The sequence below is a fragment of the Perna viridis genome, chromosome 2 (genome assembly GCF_037379345.1).
Source record: "Perna viridis isolate PV_CMFRI_1.1 ecotype Kerala chromosome 2, ASM3737934v1, whole genome shotgun sequence".
Classification (NCBI taxonomy): Eukaryota; Metazoa; Mollusca; class Bivalvia; order Mytilida; family Mytilidae; genus Perna; species Perna viridis.
The window spans coordinates 18,989,450-19,007,164 of NC_142446.1; the positions used below are offsets into that span (position 1 = coordinate 18,989,450).

Below are 17,715 nucleotides of genomic sequence, written 5' to 3' on the forward strand. Positions count from 1 at the left end.
TAAGATGGTAATGTCTCTAAGGTCCTACAAAACTAGTTTATTACTAACAAGTCCATTCGCCTGTCCACTTTTGTTGGTCCTATATGTGTTTTGTGTCGTTAAATTAATTTTTACTTTGATTTTGAAGAAATGCCATTGTTTTGTTACCATGGATTTTATTACTTTTCGTCGTATTACTGTTATTAGCGACCAGAAAACATTGATAAACTCTTTTGACCGACTGTAAACCATAGTTTGCACGCAATAAACTAGGTTTATCGACTGCTTACTATAATTTTCACTGCCCACCCTTTTCTACAGAGTTGATGGTCATGTATGCGTCTTTCTATTGTCATATTTTTCGTTTGATGACGAGGAATGTTGATTTATTACTCTTGTCATTTCCTCATAAAAAATGTTTAAAAGTGTTTAATACTTTTTGAAGACCTTATGGTGATCTGTTGCAGTTTTACTGTTTTACTGTTTTGGATTTCAGCTTTTCATAGGTGTATTTGTTTCAATTCACCATATCTGTTTTTTCCTCAATTATCCAATTGTAAAAAGGCATTTAACGTAGAGATTGCTTTATTTGTTTTCCTTTGTATCATAATAATCATTTGACTCCTAGATAAATACTACGCTTTTCAATGATGGAATGTTTATCTATCAGAGTTTTAGAATCGTATTTGTCAAGACAGGTTTCTTTAAATTAGAAACATATGAATGTGTACTAATTTCAAACCATATTTATTATATATGGATCTAAGGTACTTAATTATTTTTTCATTAACGCTAATACAAAATCGAACTAAATTATTACAATTGAGTTAGCAACACAAACACAACATACGATTAGTTCCTCGATAAACATTTTAGGAAACAAGCATAGGCACATTTATGTTTTTGAGACATTTATCTATAAGTACCATATAAGTGCTTATTTTTGCTGTTTTGTTTTTAATTGTTTTTTGTTTTGGTCAAAAATAAAACTCGAAAATCAAATCATACGAAACATCTATGAAGATAAAATAAAGTAATTCATGTCTTATTCATTATTTTTTTTGTCTATCGCTAAATTTACATCACACAAAAAGCACCCAGTTTTGAAGAAAAACGCAAAATTTTCCACACGCGAACAAAAAAAAATTTTTAAAAACTAAAAAAACCCAATATATTACGCATTGATTAATGTTACTCTCGGAATATCATCTGACTTTGTTTTGTCAGAGGTCAGACAATTTATTTCATTGTCATCAATTCATGCATGTTAAAGTAATTACAGAACAGGAAAATCAACTTTGTGATTTTTCCCATTCATTTTATAAATAATTAAAACCTCTCAATACAGGGCTAAAGTTACTTGAACTGATGTAGATGAAGTCATATATGAAGGAAATATAATTGAGCGAGCATGCAACATCGAATCAACAAATAAATTAAAATATACACATGTGTTCATACATCATTCATTTAATTATTTTAAACATGCAATTAATTGTAGTTCTGTTTTCTTCCTATTTTTGTAAATATTCGCATTTGATTTTTTTTTTAGGAAAATTGGAGTTTTGATCATTATGTTCTTCGTTCGGACATTGACATATATGTCAGAACGTTCGTTGTTTAAAAGATATGAACGGAATAATAGAAATGTAAACCTCCACAACGTTTCGTTTAACATAAACAATGTCAACTGTTAAAGCTTAATCCCAGTTGTTACCACAAGGCCACGGACAAATTGTTAAGCATTTCCTTTTTAAAATATTAATCACATTCCAATATACGTGACAAACCTACGGAGAATGACCAGAAAATCTTTATAGAAGGAGAAAATAATTTACTTTTATTGGGCTTTATATACGGTTTTAATAAACATTAACTTAAGATCAGATTGAATCAAGCAGAGAAACTCAAACCTTTACATGCTACATTTATATTAAATTGATAATAAAAGTTCTTATTGCAACATATGGTGCTTCCTAATATCATTATATAATGAAACCTACCATTTCTTGTTGATCATTACTCACAATGGAAAGAGGAATTTTTGTCGTTTTTCTTTTCCTAATTGGAAGTATCAGTAAGTTTGTCATGGACTTAATGCCTCTAGTATAAATACATGTAATAGTGATATAGTAAATTATGAAAGTATTATGATGATAAAGTAGTAAAGAAATTTGCAAACATTAAAGTATGCTGCACTTCTTTTTAAAGGTATTGCGTTGCGTTTTCCCAAAATAAAAGTTTTCAATTGATTTCTAGAATACCTACCAAATTATATTAAACATAAAATTTAATATATAACATGTTCCATACCAGTATCTATCTTCATTTAGTGTTCTATACACCAGTATCTATCTTCATAACATGTTCCATACACCAGTATCTATCTTCATTTAGTTGTAAAACAGTATTCAAATGAAAATTGTTTTACATTTATTTTTGGTAAATCGAGCATGAAAACTGTATAAAAATGTTTGTATCATTATTTGTATAGAATGATCTAAATTTATTTTTGGTTATTGAAAATACTTTATGTGCAGTTATTTACATTTAATTCATGATTGATATTCAGAAAATTATGTTGCAGAATTCTTCATTGCAAGATTACACATGAATTTTATCATTTGGTTTGAGCAACATTTCCGCCGACAATAAAGAGAATGTTGATTTAAGCATTTTTTGTTGATATGCACAAATAAACGTTTGTTTTTCCGTGAAATTAGATATCATAAGTAATATGTCCTAATACCTGGTGTTGTTCTAGTGCTGCAAACTTTTTCGTTTTCAGATTACAACGCCGATGCCGGTGACTTGACAAAACCATACTCTCCACCAAAACCAGAGCCATACGAAGGTTAGACAATTTGTCATCTACAGTCAATGTTGACTTCTATTTACACCACTAATCATGAAATGTTTTTTATTTGTATGGAAAGGAAAGTTTTTTGTTTAAAAATAATTTCCAGTATAAATAGACTTTCTATTACAAACATATTAACGTTAAAGATAAAGAATGATCGCAAAACTTTTGTGAAATTTAATCTTTTTTTTTTTATCACAGAATGTTTTGTATTGTTCGTGAGGGTTTATTTTGCATTGCTTCAAACGTGTTTTCCACAGTTATTTTATGTTAATACAAAGTTGGAGATAACTAAACTCATATCATCAACTTAAATAGACAAAAATAATGACACTTTTTAATTGTTTTGACACATTGCATTTACCTAATAACTTAATCCATATTACGTGTTTCAATTAAAGGTCCAGTCCACGAAATCAAGATCGGACATATATTTGAGAAATACCATAAACTTGGTGTAGAGCTGATTGGAAATGGTGTCCGTTACTATGGAATCTGTAAGCTATATTTCTAAAACTTATATTTTTTATCTATAAATACGCAATTTAAGTGTTGACAACCTATGGACTTTTGTGCATTGACTTAAACTTCCAAGTTTTTGCTTCAAGACAACGAGAGAATGAAAATTTAAGTCCATTAATGTTACAAATCAAATAGTTGCGTTGTTTCACATTTTATGTTTTACAGATTATGGTTTGAAATGCGATTATACAAAAATGTACCAAGCTCTGCACGATTGTTACTATCAATACTGGGGATTATGGTATTGTCTTAGTATACTCTCAAACAATGGTCTTATTGGCGCACCTCACAAGTACGAGAAATATGGTCGTGGTTTTGGATTAGGATGTAAATTTCAGCAAAAGGAGGTAGAATATCATCATCATTGTAAGTATAAAATTGTGAATCATTTCGAGGAAATCTATAAAGTAATATTTTTTGAGACATGTAATGTTGGTTGAAAAAATGCAATCCTGAAAAATTCGAACGAACTTTTGGAGACAATCAGTTCAAGACTATTATCTGAATATAATAGCATTAAAACCTATGATTTTTCAAAACTGTATACTTCTATTCCCCATACTCAATTAAAATCCCGACTTAAAAACATTATACATCGTTGTTTTTTCCAAAAAAGATGGTACACCTAGAAATATATAGTTCTTGGTAGAGATTCCTCATACTTTGTAAGAAATAATTCCAAATCATCTTCCAAATATACAGAGGAAGATGTTTACAAAATGCTGGAATGTTTAATCGACAACATATTTGTCCAGTGTGGTGGACGTGTTTTTCAACAGACGGTCGGCATTCCAATGGGAACAAATTGTGCCCCTTTACTAGCTGACCTGTTCCTTCACTCTTATGAGGCTGACTTTATAGCTGATCTGATCAGAAAGAAAGAATTTCGTTTGGCTAGATCCTTCAATCTCAGTTTCCGCTATATAGATGACGTATTATCTTTAAACAATCCTAATTTCGGGGATTTGATACATCGCATCTACCCAAAAGAACTTGAGATAAAGGATACTACAGATACTTTGAAGGCAGCCTCATATCTTGACCTACACTTAGAAATTAATGGTAAAGGAAAACTATTGACCAAACTTTACGACAAACGTGATGATTTTTCATTCAGAATTGTCAACTTTCCTTTCATCTGTGGCAACATCCCTTCGGCTCCTGCGTATGGAGTGTTCATATCACAACTCATACGTTATGCCAGAGCTTGCCGAAACTACGCAGACGTTTTGTATCGCGCTAGAAGTCTAACAAATAGGCTTCTTGAACAGGGTTATGTTGCTACAAGATTGAAGTCATCACTACAGAAGTTTTATGGTCGTCATCATGAACTCGTGGATCGTTATGATGTATCCATCAGCACCATGAAAACTGATTTATTCAACGGGTCATAGTTTGCCTTTTCTCGTTTGTCTACCCCGGAGTGGAGTCCGAGTTGCTCATTTACTTTTGTTACTTTGTATGTATGATTTTAGTTACTTTGTGTCCTTTGTTGTGTGTGTCTGTTTTCCATGTCTGGTCTTTGTCCCTGGATTACTTTCTTTTGATTACCGCTATAACCTTGGTTCCCTTGATTACTCTTTTAAATCATTTCTTTTTGAAAAGAATGAATTATCGATTGAAGTCTATAATAGTCAAAATAAAAAAAAAAGAAAGTGTATTTCAAAATTGAAATACAAATATGACATGTTTCAGTCGAAAAGTACTATTCATTCTCCAGAATTCAAGCTAATGTAATGGGAAATCCAATTTGCAGATTACAAATACCAGAAGCGGAGAACAGAAGTCATCCAATACATGACAGTTTGTTACCACACCTATCATAAGGTCCAGGTGTGTGTAAATCAGCTGATCAAACAACACGTATTGACTGTAGAAAAAGAGTCTAAGTCAGAGAGTCATCGTTACGCCAAACAAATTACTCAACAAAAGTAGTGATGTAAGTTTTTTTTATATTTTCCAGAACAGTGAATGTGAATTTCGAATAATCTGATATATCAAACTAAATAACAAATAGGTACATTTTGGTGAATGTTAAGGGTAATTTATGTCTTTGTCCAATGTAATATCAAGGCTTAACATCCTTAAGTGAAATGCCATTCAAAACAATGCAGCAAGTAGAGGCAACGGATTTAGAATAAAAAACCGAGGAGATTTAAAGGACAAACGCAAATAAACTAAATTATTTGAACAATATCAAAATGGGGGCTTAGACGAATCATCCCAAATCATCACTGAAGGCAGATGAAGTAAACGTCTGATAAGTGTTGTTTCGTTTTGGTGGTAAAAAGTCCGACAGTGAAATATATATTTTAATTCACATGTGTTTTATCAGTATGATTCGACAATTTACTGTGATCTTAAAAAATACATGCATACACTCAGTCTTTTGTTAGACAGCAATAAAAAAGTTTCCCGACCTTATAGGCAGTACATAATTAGATATCAATAAGTTGTTTACAAATGCCTAATAGCTTCGTATTTTTTTCAGTGATTTCATTTTAGTAGTGGTTATGTTGCAATGGTATGGGAAAACACCGGACGTATCTTACTAGATATAAAGACGTGTTCCTTGTATTCAATTTCTTTTGTACTTTCTTTGTACTCCTTTTTTCTTAGAAATACACACGCAAAACATGTCTTTTAGCTTTTGTTAAAAAAATATGTGCGCTCCTGTATTACAAGACAATTAATTATAAAAAAAAAAGCTTTACGTGTAAAAAGTGAGGGACAATCGTAGACGAAAAGATGCTACATACAATGCCAATGAAAAAGCACTGAATACATGACATCAATGAAAGTAGTAATAGCATGGTTGGATGCACAAATTTGATATTTCAAAATGACTTTGAAAATTACATGTAGCTGTAAACGTGCTTTTTATGACAATAAATGGTATATAGATTTATCAAAGAGTGGTTACATTAGTCGAGAAAAAAAAAGAAAACTGCTTTGAAATTTTATTTTATTGGTATGTCTTTATATCTTTTTCACCTGTATTTTTCTGCAAAATAAGTATACCACATGCTAATAAAAGGTAATAATATCAGATATATAACTGAAACATAAAAAGCAATATCAGATATACATGAAATAGTTAACACATGTTAAGGTGAATTAAGCCTCTTATGCGGATTTACATTTGTAAGATATAGGTCGGTATAAAATACATTGCCGGAACATAAGTAAAAAAGTACGTAAGATTGCTTTGGTGTTTCTCTGACATTTTAAAATATATTATAGATGACTAATATAAGATAAAATATAATATGCATCGTTAAACTACATAATATGATAAACGCATGAATGAATCTATAACATGTTTTGAAATAAGTAATCGCCTTAGTTAAAGGATCACATATATACAAACTTGTAAAACATTTGTTATTGTCATGGAAATGGTTGATACATTTATTCCAAGCCTGATAAAACTTCCGCTGACTACAGCTTAATTCATATTCTGTGAAAGCCACAACATGTTTTCAAGTTAGTTGTAGGAAAAAAGTAAGACATGTTCTATGAAAACTGCATTAAATAACCTTTAAATTTATTTTAGACAATTCATGCAAAATATCCTAACACATTCGTACAAGGACATTTTTTGTACGGGATTTACTATGATGTAGTAATACAAAAAACAAATGTTGAAGTTCAAAATGACCAGCTAAAAGTTTTTTGTTTATAATGTAAACTATAATTGTATGTTTAATATCTGAATTTTAATGTGCTTTTTCACATAAAGTTTACCTTTTCCATGGTATTTTAATTTCCCATCAGTAATAGAAAAAGCAGATGCGTGTGCATGGGCATGGCTTTTCCCGTGTAGTCCTGACGATGTAGCTGCATGTGCATGAGCATGAGAAGAGTGTACTTGTTTACCATTCACTGACACATGTACTTCTGATGTTGAATCAGAGGAGGCTGTAATTTGAAATAAATTCCATCTCTTAGAATTTTGCTGGTTGTTTAATGTACTCATTAGCCGGAAGTGGACAAAAACAATAATAACCATGGGCTGCCAATTTGTGTAACAAACTGTTCAACATACATAGAGTCCTTAGGAAAATTTATTTATTGAAAATAGATATACAAAAATACCGTATCTGTTGTTTTAGAACTGTAATCAAAGCCATTGGAGAATCACGTTTTATCAAGGAATACTTTTTACCTTTTATACTTTTACCTGTTGTTAATGCATGTAAAGATTTGGAGACGAAATGTTTATATTTGACGGCTTTTAAATGTTGTTCTTGGCTGTGGTCATATATTTTAGCAATTTATACACAGATTTGGTTAAATTGAATAGAGAACGGATTCGATAAAGATTTATATGATAAGACAAAGCCAAATTTAGAAACAGAGAAATTTTGGGCGCATGATCAAAACAGTCAAAAGGAAACGATTAAAATCAGCAAATGAACTTCGATAATAAACACTACATATATAAAATAAAGGAAGAATATATAGAACCTGTTGATGTTGAGTACGACTGCATCAGGTGATTTTGTTTTAACATAGCGAAACATTTTTCTTGGCTGTAATGCACATTACAAGTGTCCCAGTAGTTGTAAAATCGACTCTTGCTACACCGTAGTCTGTAGTCTGAAATATTAAAGATGATATAGAAGATTTAAAACGATGCAACAGAACTGACCTGTGATATAATCTGACAAATGAAAATAATACAATAAATGACGGTAATTTTATGTTCAAATTATTCCTAAATTTTATGTATTATTTGAAAATTTGAAATTTGCAAAAATACTACGTCAACTACATGATTAAGCACATGTTAAATTCAATTTATATATATATATATATATATATATATATATATATATATATATATATATATATATATATATATATATATATATATACAAATTTTGTAGGTGTTTTATTTGATGTTTTTATTTTTGTCATAAAACATTGTAAAGTTTGAAATGACTAAAATGACTAACCTTTTCCATGGTAATTGAACTTTCTTGCCACTATTTTGAATGGATGGACTACAACATGCGGTGTTGCATCAGCTGAAAAGAAAATATAACAAATCTATCTAGATACATTGTAAGTCTACTTATGACCCATTTCAGCGTATGATCATTAAAATGTGGTTGGCATGTAAAAAACCAAACAAACAAACAAAATCAAATCATGTCAAATTTAGGACATTCAACAAATGTTATGATATAAAACTTATTACTGACCTGATGTATATCTTACAAATAGATGTCGTTGATATAACAGAGAAAAACATCTACGGTTGTCCCTGAAGTATCTCTGACAAAGGTTCCAGTAATAGTAAAACTGTTTTGGGGAACAGTTGAGCTTATAATCTATAAAAGGAAACAGTAATTATAGACCTAAGTTATCATTATTTCAATTTGGAAGAAACCTGTAAACCTGATTAACAGATTTACTAGGTCTTTAATGGGACAGAGAAGTCGAAAAATTTTGAATATTTCCAAAAGGTAGAGAAAATATATGAATGTTGGACATACAGATGTAGCCTAACTTTAAATATCAAATCATATATATTAAGAGTTTTTAAATCTTTTGGAAAATTCAGTGTGAAATAAAAAAGTTGAAGACTTGAGACATCAGTTATTTTTAATCTAGTAAATCTGTCTTCCCAACACAGCAAATACCCTCATTTTTAAATTTTAAGAAAATTGTATTCAAATTGTTTGAAGTTGCAAAATTATTTGTTCAAATAACAGAATTTAAAACGACTTGAAAACACAGCAATATACTTACTTATACCATTGATCTTGAACATTCCATTTACAATTGCAAATGCATGAGCATGTGCATGTGCATAGTTTCCCCCAGCTGCAGCATGGGCTGTGGCATGTGCATGAGATGTGTGTACAGTTTTTCCATTAATTGTCACGTGATGAGTGGCGTGTGACGAAGCTAGAAAACAACATATCATTTCAAGTTTTAAGTGCTTCATGCGATAAAGTTAGGATTAAAGGAGCATTTTTTGGAACATGTAAAATAAAGTTCTAAAATATTATTTTAAACCTATTCAAAAATGTAATATCATTCCTAAAATGAATGGGGTTCTCTACAGTGAAGCAAAAATGCCAAATGATACAAAACTGTCCGAAAATAGTACCATTGCAGCTAGAAAATGTTGACTGTTTACACAGCGGGTATAGTTGTTCTTAGAAGGCTGTTTTTGCAAGATGATTTCTTCTGTTTTCGTCCGATGATTCCTTTTTTTCGCCGATGATGTATTGTATTAAAAATCATAACTATCATGCTATCTTCTAATTTGTTTACAATTCGATTATGATTACAGTGTACTTTGGTATACAAACGAAAGAAAGAGTAATCAAGGGAACTACGGTACTAGCGGAAATAAAAATAATGTCACCCAGGGACAAAGACTAGACATGGAAAATAGACGATCACAACAAAAAACATAGAGTAACCAGACCAACACATACAAAGTAACAAAAGTAAACGATCAACTCGGGCTCCACTGAAAACTGGGAGCATGGATTAGGTATACCAGTAGGGTAAGCGTCCTCTGCTTTTCTACCTGCAAATAAAAAATCAAGTTCGGGGTAGACGAAAGAGAAAAAAACTATGACACGTTGAACAAATCATGGTGAGATGGATACTCCGTAACGATCAATGAGTTCATTATGACGACCATAAAACTTCTGCAGTGATTACTTCAATCTTTTAGCAACATAACCCTGTTCCAAAAGCCTAATTGTAAGAAGTAAAAGCAATGATATTCTCATTCGTAAACATTTCTCGGCAGATGTATAAATGCACGCGTATCGGCGTTATCATTGATTCTTCTATCGTTGAATCATCAAAACGGCAACAACTTCGAGGTATGAAGCAAACGACCTTAAGAACGGTTTTTTGCTCCGAAAAGGCATATATCCTAGGATCTTTCATATTAAGTTCATAATTCAAAGATATATACTACTTCAACTACTTCAAACAAACAGATTTCAACAGATCAAGTGCAGTGCACTCTGATGTCTGAATAGTGGCAGTCGACGTAAGATTTCTAGTATACAAATAGTAGCATCTACAGGTTCTTGAATTTGTTTTTACATGGAAATATAGTCTATAAAGTACCTTCTTTACCGGTGCAACTGGCCCATGCTCCCAGTTTTCAGTAGAGTCCAAGTTGCTCATTTGCTTTTGTTACTTTGTATGTATGATTTTAGTTACTTCATGTTCTTTGTTGTGTATGTCTGTTTTCCATGTCGGTTTTGTCCCTGGATTACATTCGTTTGATTACTGCTATAACCGTGGTTCCCTAGATTATTTTTTTCAAATAAAATTCGATGGGTTCATCGACCGCCCTTAATAGATTGATTCGTAAAAGAAAACGATGTTCATATAATTATCCATTCATTGAACATTGTATTCACCAAAAGAGGTATCCAACCGCTAAGTGCATCCCTTTACATACAAACTAATTCATTTTCAGGTGCGGATCTGAGGACGGACGTGCCAGGAGTACGACACCTCAAATTGCAAAAAAAAATGTGTTTGCATAAATTCTGTCTAAAAAACAACTGAAATCCTGATTTTGTTAGTATTGCTTTACATCTTATTTTGCTTATTTAGTACATAATGTAATTATTCCTAAGGAATGAAAAATTATAGGTTTGTCGTGTAGTTTGATCAATAGTTTTCCATCTCATCTAATTGTAGGTCAAGATATGAGGATGACTTCAGAGTGTCTCTATTATCCTTTATCTCAACTTTTTGGGGTAAATGCGATGTATAAAATCCGCACAGCTAGAATTGTTTAACGATAATACATCATCTATCAAGCTTAAAATGAGATTTACTAAACGATGTTTCTTCTTTTAGATCAGATGTGAGAAGATTATCAAATTTAATTAGCCTAAAACACGATTATTAATGCCTGCTTTAATCCATATAACATGGACGGAATCAATATAACGCGACTCATAAACGCATCGTACTCGGCTAAGGCATATACTTATATGAATTGAAAATCTTAAACAAATGTATACGTTTGACATGAAAATGGTTCGCATGGATTGCTAAATAAACAAAAATAATACTTCCTTACGTTTTGTCAGTTTTCAACATTCAGAATCGTTGATAATCATTCAACGAAATCTAGAACGCATCGTACAAAACGTATAAAACAAAAACATTTGAATTTGATTTTTTTTCTTTAAAATACACAATTAAACTTGGGTTCCTCTAGAAAGCACGTCGTTTTTCATTATGACGGATGCGATCTTCAATCAAAATATCTTTGATGATGAAGTATGACTAGTCAGTACATGATTTTGTGAATTCGTGGCATTTAAATCAGAACACCATTAATGCGACGAATTGAAGTTTAGAGCTTTCATGTTTGTTCATGTTAAAGATAAATCCTTAAAATACTACCTTTTCAAATTTTCACGTATATTGTAGTGAATTCATAATAAAAAAAAAAACATTCGCAAATTTCTTTTTTAGATAAACCATCCACAAAATGATAAAAGTTACAACAGTGGTCTAAAGAAACCAGAGACGATCATGTTGTACGCTCTTTTAGCAATTTAGACAAAATTTTGAAAGTAAATACACAGAAAGCTTGTAACAAAACTGTTGTTATACATTGCATTATATTTTGTAGCGTAATGGGAAAAAAATTATAAACATTGGTTAAATGTTGGAATGATAATTAAGTTTGACGGATCCAAGCTTGTTCGTTTTTTTTTGCAATGTGAAAAAGAAGAAGGCAACAAAACAAAATATGACAGATAAATACAACGACAATGTTTTAAACTCAAGATACTCAGAAAACGGAGAGAGATATTATATCATGATGATAAGAACGCAAAGTTCGGGTCAAGTAAAGCTACCCACAAATAAAAGTTTCTTTCCGACTTAAACTACTTGATGAGTACTCTGCTCATTCAATGTTATAATATACATGATCACAATTGTCATTTTGCCAGTTTTGTAAATAAAGCATTAAAACAATAACAAAAATATGATAACTTTAAATAAAAATTATAAAAAATATATACCTAGCATCGAATGTTTAAGACACCACAATAGATGTTCGATAAACTAGTCATTAAACAAACACGAGTCTTTTTCATTTACTTTAGGTTTTAACATCAATAATTCCGGAAGTATCTTATTGGCCAAATATATACTCGTTTTATAAATTGAATGACAATGAATTGCTCGTGAGAATTTTTTTAAACTAAAACATTACGAAAATTGATTACCTTTTTGAAGGCAACGGAGAAAAAAAGGTTAAAACGAACCCGTTGTATGGTGATGGATTCTGTCTCCAACTTTAGTAACCGTCACGTATTTGCGCTGAATATGAGTTGTTGTTAAAACATGTCTTTTTACCAATTTCTTAACACATATCTTGGCACTGTGGTATGTTTCTTCACACTTGGTCAAGTACTCGAGAAATACTCTACGTTTTACAAGGCGTCGATAGTCTGTTAAAAACAAACAATAAATAAATAAATAAATAAATAAAAACAAGCTAACATTTGTTCCAAGTAAAATCCAAGTGAAATTGCTGATTAATCAACACTTGCAGAAAATCAATATTCAATGTGGTCCTCTTAAAATAAATATTAAAACTTGGATATTCCCATTCAATTTTTTTAAATTACAAGAAAACAAATGTGGTGATCCCAATTTTCTTTTTGACAAATAAAAGAAAGTCAGTTAAGTGTTCATTATATAAACAGAAATTATACCTACCATTTTTTTGTAGTTTACGAAATAGTGAAATTCCTCACAAAATCTATATAAAAATGATTCAATTATCTCGAGGTCAATTTCGGTGATCTGTGTTTTTATTTTAAAATTCGAAAGTATGTTCACGAAAGAGTATTTTCCAGTAAAACTAGGGAACTTATCTAATAGAGTAATGCGGTATGATCTACTATAATTTGTCAATATTGGACAATGTAATACTGCTCTATGAAGCACGGTTAAAAAAAGTAAGACTAGGGGATTGATTTTTGCTTTGAAAGGATATAATGTATAAGTAGAATGAGTCAACTAAAACATAGATTTACTATTACTTATACAGTTCACTACACGCAACGCACCATTCTTTATTCAACGCAGTTTGTACAGAAAACAATCAAATGAATTTACCGAAAGAAATTTAGCTTTCTATTTAGTGTTCACATTAAAAAAAGGAATCATTAGAGGTTGGCTTTCTAATTCAAGTAGGAATGCAAAATACACTAATTAAAGTATACATAAAGTGGAATTTCAGTTTTGATCTAAACACAAAATGTCACCGGCCGTCTAAAGAGTCAACATATCTCACAACCTTTACCAGTATTGGTTTAAATAGAAAATGAAATTATGTAACTACAGTCTGTTCTTTTAAAGAACTTTTCCTTCGATGTACAACCAGTTTTAGATTGGGTTCTAAGAAAATAGGTTTTCAAATATCAGCTGGTACCACAATTTTTCTGACTGGATTAAATAGCGTTTAAATAGCCTTAAAAACTTTAGAATATGACTTATAAAATCTTTGCTTTGCCCAATATTTTGCGAAGGGTATAAATAAAAACTATATATACAAATATAATCTTACAAGTATGATGGTATATAATACCACGTTTTACGAACTTTACACCTAAACCATATCCACGTCCATACCACTGGTGTATACGGCGCCGTCCAAGCAATCCTTCGGATGAAAGACGGTACAAGCAGTATTTGAGGCCATAAAATCGATCATAGCATGCGTTGAGATGGCGAAATAATTTTGCTTTAACACAGCGAATACCATAATCTGCAATGAATATATATGAAGTACATATAGAATTGTAAATAGAAATTTAAAATAGCTTTTTTTCTTTTGCTTGAATGAACGATTTGCACTTCTCATACTTCTTTTCTAATCGTCATTTATCATAGATATGTATAAATGTACCTTTAGGTAAATGGAATTCTTTCAGAAATTCTTACACCTTCAGTTAAAGCTGTAATTTAGTTCTATATTGATAATAAATTCATTACAAGATGAACACATTTGCCTGATTTTCTATAACAAAATCATATAGTTTTTATATCTGAATGATACAGAAACAATCTGTGGAGACTTTTTTTCATGTAATGACATGTTTAAGATTATGTCATTTTACTATTATCGAAAGAGCATTAGGTATACTCGGTTAAAGATATATTCAGAAACTTGTGTTTATTGTTTTCTTCTTTTTAATATAGACCAATGGTTTATGTCCCCGTTCCGGAATAGTCTGTGTGTCACCTCGGACATTTATGGTCTTCCTTAGGTTGTTATTACAGATCAACATATAATCATTTATACTATATTAATGAACATATTCAATAGCAACTAAGCAGATATATAAATAAATAAATAATAAATAAATTTTACCAGGACAAAAGCCATTGTTTTGCAATAACGTATGTTACACATTATATAAAGATCTAACAATATGTATTCAATACATTTATATATATATATTTGAATTTTTAAAAGTGAAAAACTTACAGTATTCTCCGTATCGCAGTCCTTTACCGACCAACACAGCTCCTAATTCTTTAAATCTTTTAAAACTTTCACCTTCTCCTTTTGCATTTAAATACTCTATAATGAAAAGACAATTGTATTGTAATTGTACATCGTTGGGAAAGTTTCGGTATCTACCATTTGGTTCCTTTGTATTCTATATGTATTCTTCGTGTATCAATTAATGTATTCACCTTTGGTATTTCTATTTCTTCCATGTAGTATAGTAAATGTTATTGTTCGTGCCATTATATTTATGATTAATTTAGTACAAACACTCTGAAAAAAAACACAAGGATGGTTAATTTCTTTTTGTGGACCTTTTTTTGATAATCTGTATAGTATAATCGATGAGAAAAAAAAGATTTAAGAATCAATTAAATTTTCATGAAATCTTGAAACTGACCATTCTATTGGTTTTGAAACAAATTAAAATAAAAATAACAATAAGAGCAAAAAAAAAATTCAATTTGACTGCTTCCAAATGTATCTTAACATGCTATTGTATTATTGATTTGTTATTATTATCATTATATTCTAATTTTTTTGGCCATATAATATTTGTTTTGGCTTCCTTTGTTTAAATGGAAAATAAAGTTGTAGCAAATATGACAATAGAATTTCCGTTATAAAAGTGAGCAAACTTACTGTTGTAGCTATCACCAGATTCTGAGTACGTACTGTATGTTTGGCTAAATCCGTGAGTATCTACAAAATATCGGCAAATTATACTGAAGTGTCAGCAGTGAGATTACTTTATGTGTGTGTGTTCTGTTATTATTTCGAAATTGTAAATAAGTTAATAAGTAATATTGTTCTGGATCTGTAATGGAACGTCAATCATTCTTAATTTGCATAATTTAAGGACACAAAATTTTCAAATATCAGAAAATGAAGTAAACCAGTGTTTGCCCAAAATACTTACACACGATTGCAGAACATAAAATGACAGTCAGAATTATGCGAGGCATGGCTACTAGGAAAGACCATTCATATCAATGAAACATTTTATATCCTTTAAACAAGTAACTACCATATGGTGATGGGATTGTCAATTTATTTTCGTAAATCTTTGTTGCTATTCATGGTTCAAAATATAACAACGGGCAATCTACTTCATCTTTCTCTGGTACATGAATTTCGATTTGTACCTTACATTTCTGACGTACTTGTAAAAACGTTGAATGTATTTGACATATAAACATGAGTTGGACAATTATACAGTAAGAATGAACAACATATGCGAGTGCAAGATTGGTAATTATCATTAACCCAAGTGTAAGATGTAATAGTTTGCTAACGAGGGGTTACTCGGAGGGGTCGCTTATAAAACGATATAATTTTATACTTAGGGTCACTGAGAATTCCAAATCTTGAAATCGCAGAGGCGATTGATTCTCACATGTGCCATTGTCCAACGTTTACATATAAAATGTCCACTGATGAATAATCCACAATGTAAGTCACAAACTAAAGTTGGCAGCAACAAATAATCAAAGAAGAATAGAGTAAAAGAAATTATTTAATCTTTATATACATGGAAACAATATATGTTTTATGTCAAATTACTCACCTACAGTATTTTGATGAAAACTTGAGAGATTGGTACAAATGTAGCCCATCAGTCTACAGCCTAAATGTATATTGTAACCTACATTTCCACAAATGTTAAAGTAAAATTTTCTGTTCATTCATAAATCCACCCTAGTTAAACGTTGTAGTTCACTTGTCAAATATTGTAAAGAGCCGATAATGTCACTTAGTAAGCTGTGAAAACTATTGATATAAGATTATACATATGCCAAAAAGTTTATTAACATATACTTTAGTTCATGACATACGATCATTAATGGGAATAATTTTTCGTTCATGAATAGTATCTAACAATCCCCATATTTCACAGATAAAATGTGTAGATATTCGTTCTTATAAGATGAATTTCAACCTAATTTTCGTGACAATCCAGGGAAAACTTACCCGTAAAGTCTTTAATGTAAAGACAAGCTCGAGGAAGAAGGTAAGGTGTAAATATAATAATGAATTTTCATAATGCAAACTGCAAAGACCTGCAATAAAATGATTACTATCACTTGGATAACCCCCATAGTTATAAGAACTTTGAACTTACAGCTGCAGTTAAATCATGCTACAGTTTGTTTTGGATCTTAACCGTTTTGAACGGATATCGAAGGAATATATAACAAGGAAAAAGACTAGACAAAAAAGAAGACACACACAACAAAGGACATGAAATAACAAAAAAAAAAAAAAAAAAAAAACACGTCAAAAAAGTTAATGGGCAAACTATGACTCCACTGACAACAAGGACCAAAGACCAGGTGCACCAGTAGGATAAGCGTCCTCTGCTTTTCTAGAAACACACACCGAGTTGCTCTTAACAGGTCGTAAGGGTCCACGAGTTTGTAATGACGACAATATTTTTTTTGTAGTGATGACTTCAATCTTGTAGCAACATAAAGGCCTAAATTTGTAAGAAATCTAGCTCTGTGCAAAAGATCCGCATAGTTACGACAAGATTTGGCATATTGTATGAGTTATGATTTAAAATCTCAATATGCAGGAGCTGAATAGATGTTGCCACAGATAAAAGGACAGTTATTGCGTTAGTCGTATAATTTGGTCATGAGTTTCCCCTTTGCAGCAATTTCTAAGTGCAGGTCAAAATATGAGGCTAACATCACAATGTCTGTATCGTCCTTTATCTATAGCTTTTTGGATTGGATGTATAAAATCCCATAAACTAGGATTGTTTAAAGACATTTATGAAAGTAAAGTAAAAGATCAGTGTGGTAAA

At 30.9% G+C, this 17,715-nt stretch overlaps 2 protein-coding genes across 3 annotated transcripts; one reads left to right on the forward strand and one right to left on the reverse strand.

Annotated features, from left to right (window-relative positions):
* The first annotated feature begins 1,935 nt into the window (after window positions 1-1,935).
* LOC148623936 (uncharacterized) lies at window positions 1,936-6,000 on the forward strand. Its single transcript, XM_088566260.1, has 6 exons — window positions 1,936-2,056; window positions 2,768-2,833; window positions 3,241-3,336; window positions 3,527-3,727; window positions 5,118-5,300; window positions 5,853-6,000. Exons 1-5 carry the CDS (start codon window positions 2,008-2,010, stop codon window positions 5,294-5,296), a joined length of 591 nt encoding a protein of 196 aa, XP_088422386.1. The 5' UTR covers window positions 1,936-2,007; the 3' UTR covers window positions 5,297-5,300; window positions 5,853-6,000.
* A 307-nt stretch (window positions 6,001-6,307) lies between these two features.
* Window positions 6,308-15,926, reverse strand: LOC148623937 (uncharacterized). Of its 2 annotated transcripts, XM_088566259.1 has the most exons (11): window positions 15,826-15,925; window positions 15,549-15,608; window positions 14,883-14,978; window positions 13,959-14,159; window positions 12,649-12,834; window positions 9,122-9,280; window positions 8,572-8,700; window positions 8,323-8,394; window positions 7,832-7,963; window positions 7,109-7,282; window positions 6,308-6,365 (listed from the first exon to the last, which is right to left on the reverse strand). In XM_088566259.1, the coding sequence occupies exons 1-11, from the start codon at window positions 15,869-15,871 to the stop codon at window positions 6,352-6,354; spliced, it is 1,269 nt and encodes a 422-aa protein (XP_088422385.1). In that variant the 5' UTR covers window positions 15,872-15,925; the 3' UTR covers window positions 6,308-6,351. The 2 variants fall into 2 exon arrangements, with proteins under 2 accessions (XP_088422385.1, XP_088422384.1); XM_088566258.1 differs by lacking the exon at window positions 6,308-6,365 and having other exon boundaries at window positions 6,933-7,282; window positions 15,826-15,926.
* Between the last annotated feature and the right edge of the window lie 1,789 nt (window positions 15,927-17,715).

Bases quoted from the DNA above. Each gene is read 5' to 3' on its own strand.
- LOC148623936 (XM_088566260.1), top strand. From the start codon at position 2,008: ATGGAAAGAGGAATTTTTGTCGTTTTTCTTTTCCTAATTGGAAGTATC. The intron at 2,057-2,767 runs GTAAGTTTGTCA...TTTCGTTTTCAG, and splicing joins TTTCCTAATTGGAAGTATCA to ATTACAACGCCGATGCCGGT. The intron at 3,728-5,117 runs GTAAGTATAAAA...TCCAATTTGCAG, and splicing joins GGTAGAATATCATCATCATT to ATTACAAATACCAGAAGCGG.
- LOC148623937 (XM_088566258.1), bottom strand. From the start codon at position 15,871: ATGCCTCGCATAATTCTGACTGTCATTTTATGTTCTGCAATCGTGT. The intron at 14,160-14,882 runs GTAAGTTTTTCA...TATTCATTGCAG, and splicing joins ACTGCGATACGGAGAATACT to ATTATGGTATTCGCTGTGTT. The intron at 8,395-8,571 runs GTCAGTAATAAG...TTTTCTTTTCAG, and splicing joins ATTTGTAAGATATACATCAG to CTGATGCAACACCGCATGTT.